The sequence below is a fragment of the Acanthisitta chloris genome, unplaced genomic scaffold, assembly GCF_000695815.1.
Source record: "Acanthisitta chloris isolate BGI_N310 unplaced genomic scaffold, ASM69581v1 scaffold20691, whole genome shotgun sequence".
NCBI lineage: Eukaryota > Metazoa > Chordata > Aves > Passeriformes > Acanthisittidae > Acanthisitta > Acanthisitta chloris.
The window spans coordinates 1,684-8,997 of NW_008655719.1; the positions used below are offsets into that span (position 1 = coordinate 1,684).

At 55.3% G+C, this 7,314-nt stretch overlaps 2 protein-coding genes across 3 annotated transcripts in view; one reads left to right on the top strand and one right to left on the bottom strand.

The window, feature by feature from the left end:
- Nucleotides 1-1,522, top strand: part of FABP3 (fatty acid binding protein 3, muscle and heart (mammary-derived growth inhibitor)) — a gene marked incomplete at its 5' end in the record, with an annotated part of 2,577 nt that extends 1,055 nt beyond the window's left edge. Inside the window, 2 exons of the mRNA XM_009084045.1 lie at nucleotides 1,259-1,360; nucleotides 1,469-1,522. Of these exons, the coding sequence (XP_009082293.1) occupies nucleotides 1,259-1,360; nucleotides 1,469-1,522 (156 nt within the window). The remainder of the gene's footprint in view (nucleotides 1-1,258; nucleotides 1,361-1,468) is intronic.
- Nucleotides 1,523-3,249: 1,727 nt separating this feature from the next.
- ZCCHC17 (zinc finger, CCHC domain containing 17) overlaps nucleotides 3,250-7,314 on the bottom strand; it is a 12,610-nt gene continuing 8,545 nt past the window's right edge. Inside the window, exon 7 of one of the 2 annotated variants that reach the window (XM_009084044.1) lies at nucleotides 3,250-3,414. In XM_009084044.1, coding sequence (XP_009082292.1) covers nucleotides 3,250-3,414 — 165 coding nt within the window. Of the gene's footprint in view, nucleotides 3,418-7,314 lie in introns of both variants that reach the window. The other variant, XM_009084043.1, reaches the window with a different exon arrangement.

Here is a 7,314-nt window from a genome sequence, read left to right on the forward strand (position 1 = left end):
AGTCTAGGGACATGCCCTTGGGGTGTCCCTTGGCCTGCGACCAGAGGGCACATGATGGGTCAGAGGGGCCAGGGTGGCTGCCTGAGCTGCATGGAATGGGGCTCAGCCACGCTGTGGGGTGTGTGGAGTTGTGGGGCAGCCAGGATTGCATGGAATCATGGAATGACTTGGGTTGGAAGGGACCTTAAAGCTCATCTCATCCCACTCCCTGCCCTGGGCAGAGACACTTCCCACCAGCCCAGGTTACTCCAAGCCCCATCCAACCTGGCCTGGAACACTTCTAGGGATGGAGCAGCCACAGCTGCTCTCACAGCTGCTCTGGGAAATCCATTCCAGTCCAGTATCTCCCTCACAGGGAACAATTTCTCCCTAATATCCAACGTAAATCTACTCTCTGTCAGTGGGATCCAGTGCTGTGGGACACCTGAGCTGTGCAGGGAGCTGAGTTGTGGGGAGACCTTAGCTGTGTTTGAGCACCCAAACCCTGCAGGGACCTCTGGGGCACCTGAGCAGTGGGAACAACCCAACTAATGGGGACAACTGAGCTCTGTGGGGCACCCAGAGCGAGCCCTGGACCGTGGGAACACTTGAGCTATGGGCAGACCCAAGTCCTGGGGGCACCTGAGGAGCATCCCCCAGCTCTGGAGAGGCTGGGTGGGGGCACGGGGCAGGATGGGGGTGAGCAGTTGGTGCCAGTGCCGATGCCTGTCCCGGCACAACCCCACGGAGTGCAGCACCCAGTGCTGTCACACTAACCTTGGCACGGGCTGAGCTCCCACGGCTGAGCCAGCAGTGATGGCTGTGCAAACAGTGCCCTGCGAGCAGCGACGTGTTCACAGGATCAGCTCCTCCAAAACCCCTCACCGTGCCCTCCACAGGGCAGAGAAACCTCGGCTCAAAGCACTGATGCTACCTGCGCCACCACTTTGAACTTGGGAGTGGCTGAGAGCAGGTCCTGCTGGCCCCGGAGCAGGATGTGTCCTCGGGTGAGACAGGGCAGGGTGACCATGACAGCAGCAGGACAGGGACTGTGACCCAGCTGTGGCCAGGGCAGGATCCAGGCTGGGCTGAGCAGAGCTGACCGAGCCAGTCTGGATGCTGCCAGATGGGTATCCCCACGGTGATGCTCACAGCCTGACTCCAAGCCCTGTGGAGCTCCAGGGTGAGCACCAGGACACCCAGTGTTGACCCCTGCAAGGGACAGTGCCCTGAACCCCCAGGGAGGAAGGTAACAGCAGGTCTTGTTCTCTCCCCACAGTCTCTGGTCACGCTGGATGGTGGCAAACTCGTCCACGTGCAGAAGTGGGAAGGGAAGGAAACATCGCTGGTGCGGGAGCTGAAGGATGGGAAATTAACTCTGGTAAGGCACTAGAGGTGGTGTTAAGTGGGAAGGGCTCAGCCCGGGGCAGGGCAGGGTGGGAGCTGTCCCGGCTGGGCAGCACTGACCTCCTGCACCATCTGCCACCAGACTCTCACCATGGGCAACGTGGTCTCCACCCGAATCTACGAGAAGGCGACATAGACGCTGTCCCCAGCTGCCCCAGCTGTCTCATGGTGCCACTTTAACCCCTGCATTGCCTCCATCCTTGCCCTGCGCCGGGCACAGCTCCCCGTGGGCTCAGAGCCACTGCCCTGCTGGGGCTGCTCCTGCCCCGGTGCCTCCAGGGGCTCAGGGGGCTTGGGTGGGGGTTTGTGGTTGGTTTTTTTTTAAACTAAGTATGGGAAAACTCATATGGAAAAAGAATAAAGGCCGTGTTGTTACAGCTCTGTGAGCAGTTTCCTTGGAAAAAGGCTTTTTTGGTATGTGGCACCCTGGGCTTGCCCAGGAGCAGCATGAGGGGTCAGCACAGACACCCTGGCAGGGATGGGGTTAATGACCAGTGATCCCAGCAGCTTCTCCAAGCTGTGGAAATTAGAGGCTGTTAAGACATGTGCTTTCCCAGGGGGAATATTTGTTTAGTCCCACTGCAGCTCTACCATGGATCACCCAGGACCCAGACACGCTTCCTCCCAAGAAAGGGATCCTTCCACCAGTGTCAGAGGGTGCCAGAGCATCAGCTGGTGGTGCAGGCCTGGAATCAAGGTCCTGAGCACTTGGTCTGTGGGTTGGGAAGGGAACCAGCCCCAAAGTGGGGGGATGAGCCAAGGGCAACTGGGGTGAGAAGCACAGGGAAGGGCAAAGCACAAGCTGCACCAGCAACCCCAAGTCCTTCTCCTGTGATGCCAACAGGCAGTTGCCAATGGCACTGTCACCTCCCTGCAGAGTCAGAGGGCACAGGAGAGACTCTTCCCCCCATTCCTTCAGCACATCTGTCCCAGCAGGCACAAGCTGCTCCTGCTCCTGGCAGGCTCCCTCTGAGGTCACTGCCCAACCCTCTACCATCCCTTTCCCCTGACCTTCAGCTCCAGTTACAAGATTTATGTTCCAGTTGCTCCCTTCCAGTAGGCATCAGGCTTCTCCTATGGGTTAGCTCACCACACACCCCCTTCCCACCCCCAGGGACCTCTGGAAGCAGCCAAGACTTCCAAAAAAACCCTTCCATGCAGATCTGTTCCCTCCCACCCAGCCAGCCCTGTACTTTCCCTGACCAAATCAAAGTGTGGAGGGTACAAAAGAAAGGACCTGGTCCAAAGTACAGGCAGAGATTTATTTTCCATCACTTTCCAAGGCAGCAAACACTCCACAGTCAATGTTTACTTACAATATCTCCACTGCCCCATTTGCTTCTTGCTCCTTCACTCCCAATGTTTGCAGACAGAGTTGGGGGCAGGTTTGCAGCCCAAACCCAAGTGGCTCCATGCTGATACCAGCAAGGAGGATATGGCCCCACCACAAGGCTCAGCAACAACTACTCCTAGTCCCCAAGACTGGTGTGGGGACAGGCAGGGAGAGCCTGGCTGTGCCACTCCAACTGCTGCAGATGACTAGATGAGGTTGATGTCACACACACACAGGCTCAGGCTGGCAGCACACCCAGCCAAACACGAGGCTATGGGACATGAGAGGCTATGGAGGGTGTCATGAGCCTGTTCTGGCAGAAGTTATGGGAGAAAGGGGCAGCCTGTGCCCAAGGTAACAGAGGACACCGTGTCTCAAGGTCAACACCTGTAACACCACATGCCTGTGTTACTTTTAGAAGGAAACTCCTTGTCCCTGGAGCGGGAGGAGTGCTGATCCTGTCCTGTTCACTCCTCATCACCAGGGATGGCGATGCCAGCATTCCCACCTGGCCCTGCTCAATCTCAGGGCTACTTCCTGTGCTTCTTCTTTTTCTTCTTCTTGGAAGCCTTGCTGGGCTTCCCTGAGTGCTTGTGCCTCTTGCTGGAGGGCTGAGCTCCATCACTGTCCGAGTCTGAGCTGTCTGAGTCTGACTCGGAGGATTCCTTAGCCTTGTGCTTCTTTTTCTTCTTCTTCTCCTAGGAAAACCAACAAAAAGCCTGGCATGTGGGAACACCAACACCTGTGCTCCCCAGGGCAGCAAGGGGCTTCCTGTCCGTGTGCCTTACACTGGGACAGGCAGCTGTTCCTGCAGGGAAAGGGCACTCTGCCCCAGCAGTCACCACTGCTGCTGGCAGGGCATGGGGTAGGGCAGAAATCAGAGCAAGGGGGTGGCAACATGGAAATCCAAGCCTGGAAACTGTTAGAGAACTCGCAAAAGGAGAGTTCTTGCCCTCACTCAGAGCTCACTCCATTATTTAAGGCTGGCCTTTGTTAATAGAACTTGGCAGGACGCAAGTTTTCTGCCCCCAAAATGGGTTTGTAAAAGAGATGTGAGAGGCTATTGTGTGCCAGCCTCAGCCCCAGCCTGCCAGGAGATGAGATGTGCTGGAGCATTCCCAACACACCTGCTCCTGGCAGGAGAGCCTGAGCCCAGGCTGTGCCCATCAGAGCTTCCTGCAGCCAGGATGAGCTCAGTGCCCTTCCGTGAGCCACAGCTCCTTGCACAACCTCCACAGATTGCACATTCTCAACTTCCCTCACACATCCTCTCCTGCTCTCCAACTTCCCTCACACCCCTTCCTGCTCCCCAACTTCCCTCACCCCCTCCTACTCTCCAACTGCCCTCACACATCCCCTCCTGCTCTCCAGCTTCCCTCAGACCCTGTCCTGCTCTCCTGCTTCCCCTGCACACCCTCCTGTTCTTCCAGATTCCCTTACACTTCCTTCTGCTTCCCAGTTTCCCTCACACCCTCCTTCTCTCCTGCGTCCCTTGCACACCCTCTTGCTCTTCCAGATTCCCTTACACTTCCCTCTGCTTCCCAGTTTCCCTCACACTCTCCTTCTCTCCTGCTTCCCTTGCACACCCTCTTGCTCTTCCAGATTCCCTTGACCTCCCTTCTGCTCCCCACTTTCCCTTGCTCTCCTGCTTTGCTTGCACCCTGTCCTGCTTCCCACTTTCCCTCACACCCCTTCCTGCTCCCCAACTTCCTTCACTCTCTCCTGCTCCCCACCTTGCCCTGTACCTCCCCTGTGGCAAGCACAGAGTCCCTCAGGCTTTGTTTCTGCAAAGCCAATGCTTCAGCCCTGCAAATTCAGCTGCAGAACAACAGCTGGTGCTGGAATAAAGCTCCTAAGGAACTTTGAAACGGATCTAAACCCTTACATTTGGGGCATGTGACTAAGCACCAAGCAGAGATTACCCTGAGATCAGGCCTGGGGGGCCCCTTGCACTGGTATCCCAGCAGCACAGCACCTCAGAGCACCCAGACACTAATAATGAGGGAACACAACAATTTGAGTGTATTTCACTAGAAAACAGGAGTGGGAGAGGATATGATCCCTCTGTGCAGGCAGCACACACAGCACAGCTGCTGGGCCTGCTCTGCCCACTGCTGCATTCCCTTCCAGCATGGAGCAGGAGAAGGAATGCTGCTGGCAGCTTCCAGGAGCCAGCTGTGCCCTCCGAGCCCTGGGGCAGCCCGAGGGCCTGGCAAATCCCTGTCCTGCAGAAACTGAGCTACTCCCTTGGTTCTGGGGAGTCAAGGGAAGCAGGTCAGAGGGCCCCTAAACATAGCTGTAGTTCCAGCTTTCCATTCAAGCACAGCAACACTGACCTCCACCTATCTCATCCATGGCTACATCAACACCTAAGAGAAACTCTCTTAGGCTATCAGGGAATCCCAGAATGGGTTGGAAGGGACTTTAAAGCTCATCTCATTCCTATCCCCTCCATGAGCAGAGATACCAGCTTGATCAGGTTGCTCCAAGCCCTGTCCAGCCTGGCCTGGAACACTCCCAGGGATGGAGCAGCCACAGCTGCTCCGGGCAACCTGTGCCAGTGTCTCACCACCCTCCCAGCCAGGAATTCCTTCCCAATATCCCATCTGTCCCTGCTTCAGGTTGCTCCAAGCCCTGTCCAGCCTGGCCTGGAACACTCCCAGGGATGGAGCAGCCACAGCTGCTCTGGGCAACCTGTGCCAGTGTCTCATCACCCTCCCAGCCAGGAATTCCTTCCCAATATCCCATCTAGCCCTGCCCTCTGGCAGTGGGAAGCCATTCCCTGTGTCCTGTCCTGTCCTCCCTTGTCCCAAGTCCCTCTGCAGCTCTCTTGGAGCCTCCATAGTCACTGGAAGGAACTCTAAGTTCTCCCTGGAGCCTTCTCTTCTCCAGGCTGAACACCCCCAGCTCTCCCAGCCTGGCTCCATGGCACAGGTGCTGATCAGGAATGTTTGCTCTACTCAAGGACAAGAAGAAGCCACAAGGAAAGAAGCAAAGGAGGGATTCAGAGATCAGATATGGGCAGTGAGGCGACTCAAGCTCGTGGGATTGTCTGTGGTACACCTGGCCAGCCCCAGTGAGGAATGTGGCCTGGCAAGCACAGCTCCTGCTCTGAGTAACCCATTCTTCAAGCATCTGTGCTCAAAGTGAGCTCCACCTTCCACAAGACATTGCTTCCATTAGCTTCAGCCACTTCCAAACCAGTGCAGCTTCCATACAAAGAGTCATGCACACTCACAATGAGACAAACTGAGGTTGTCCACACTTCCTTCAAAATCACCATATTCTCCCCTGAGTGGGACACAAAGGGCCCAGGTAAAGACTCGATTCAGCATGGATTGGGTGGCCAAGCACCAGGCACAGGCTGTGAGTGAGGGACAAAGGATGGCAGCTGGCAGCTTATTGAATGTGGAACAACTCCTTTAGGGAGGTGGAAGAGCAAAAAGAACACTTGGCTTGAAGTTGTGCATCCAGCAGAGTCCTCAGGCAGGAGCAAAATGAGGAGCTGAGGAAACACTGGGAAGGGAGCAGAGGATGGAGTTACTCCACACATTTCAGGCCCTTGGCAGTATCAGTGCTTGTAGCTCCACAACAGCACTGTGATTTATGTCATCCAAAACTGAGTCTACATTTTCCTGTGGGATAACACCAGACTCACTACAAATCCCCAACCCACACACAGGGAGAAGCAAATCCTCAGAGTCTTTAGCAGAGGATGGCAAAGAGTTAAACCTTCCAGAGAAAGGGCTGCAGCAAGGAGAATTTTCTCAAGCTTATCCAGCCTGTGCACATGGTGAGAAAGTTTGACAAGACCTTAAGAACTGACAGAGTTTCATTCCAAAGCTTGGGAAACTTTGTCAGGATGTGAAGGCTGAGGACAGGACAGGATGTCACACATGTTCCTGCAGGATTACAGGGGACATCAAAGTCCACATGTGGGCATTGTGCTGGCTGAAAATAACCCTCAGTCTCCCCTTTTGGGGCTTCTAATAGCCACACTGTTCACTCTAAGGCAGGAAAAGTCCTTTTCTGATACATACTGGGATTGTTGGGGTGTCCTGGGCAGGGCCACGGGTTGGACTGGATGATCCTTGTGGGTCCCTTCCAGCTCAGGATATTCCATGGCTCTATGATTGTTTCAGTGCAGTAGTGCAAACATCACAGCATGTAAGGGCAGATAGACTGGGAATACTGCAGGGAGCAAACCAGCAACAGAAGAGCTGAGCACAGAGAAGCTGTGGCTGCTCCATCCCTGGGAGTGTTCCAGGCCAGGTTGGATGGGGCTTGGACAACCTGGGCTGGTGGGAGGTGTCTCTACCCATGACAGGGAGTGGAACTGGAACTCTAAGGTCCTTTCCAACCCAAACCACTCTGTTTCTATGATTTTTCTGTAGCATAGCAGGAGGCTTCTGTGAAATCGTTCTGCACAAGTAGCATCCTGCTGTAGGACCACAGATTTCATAGTTCCATAGGATGTTAAGGGTTGGAATAGAGCTTAGAGATCATCCAGCCTCAACCCCTGCCCTGGGCAGGGACACCTCCCACCAGAGCAGGTTGCTCAAGGCTTTAGCCAACCTGGCTGTGAACACTGCCAG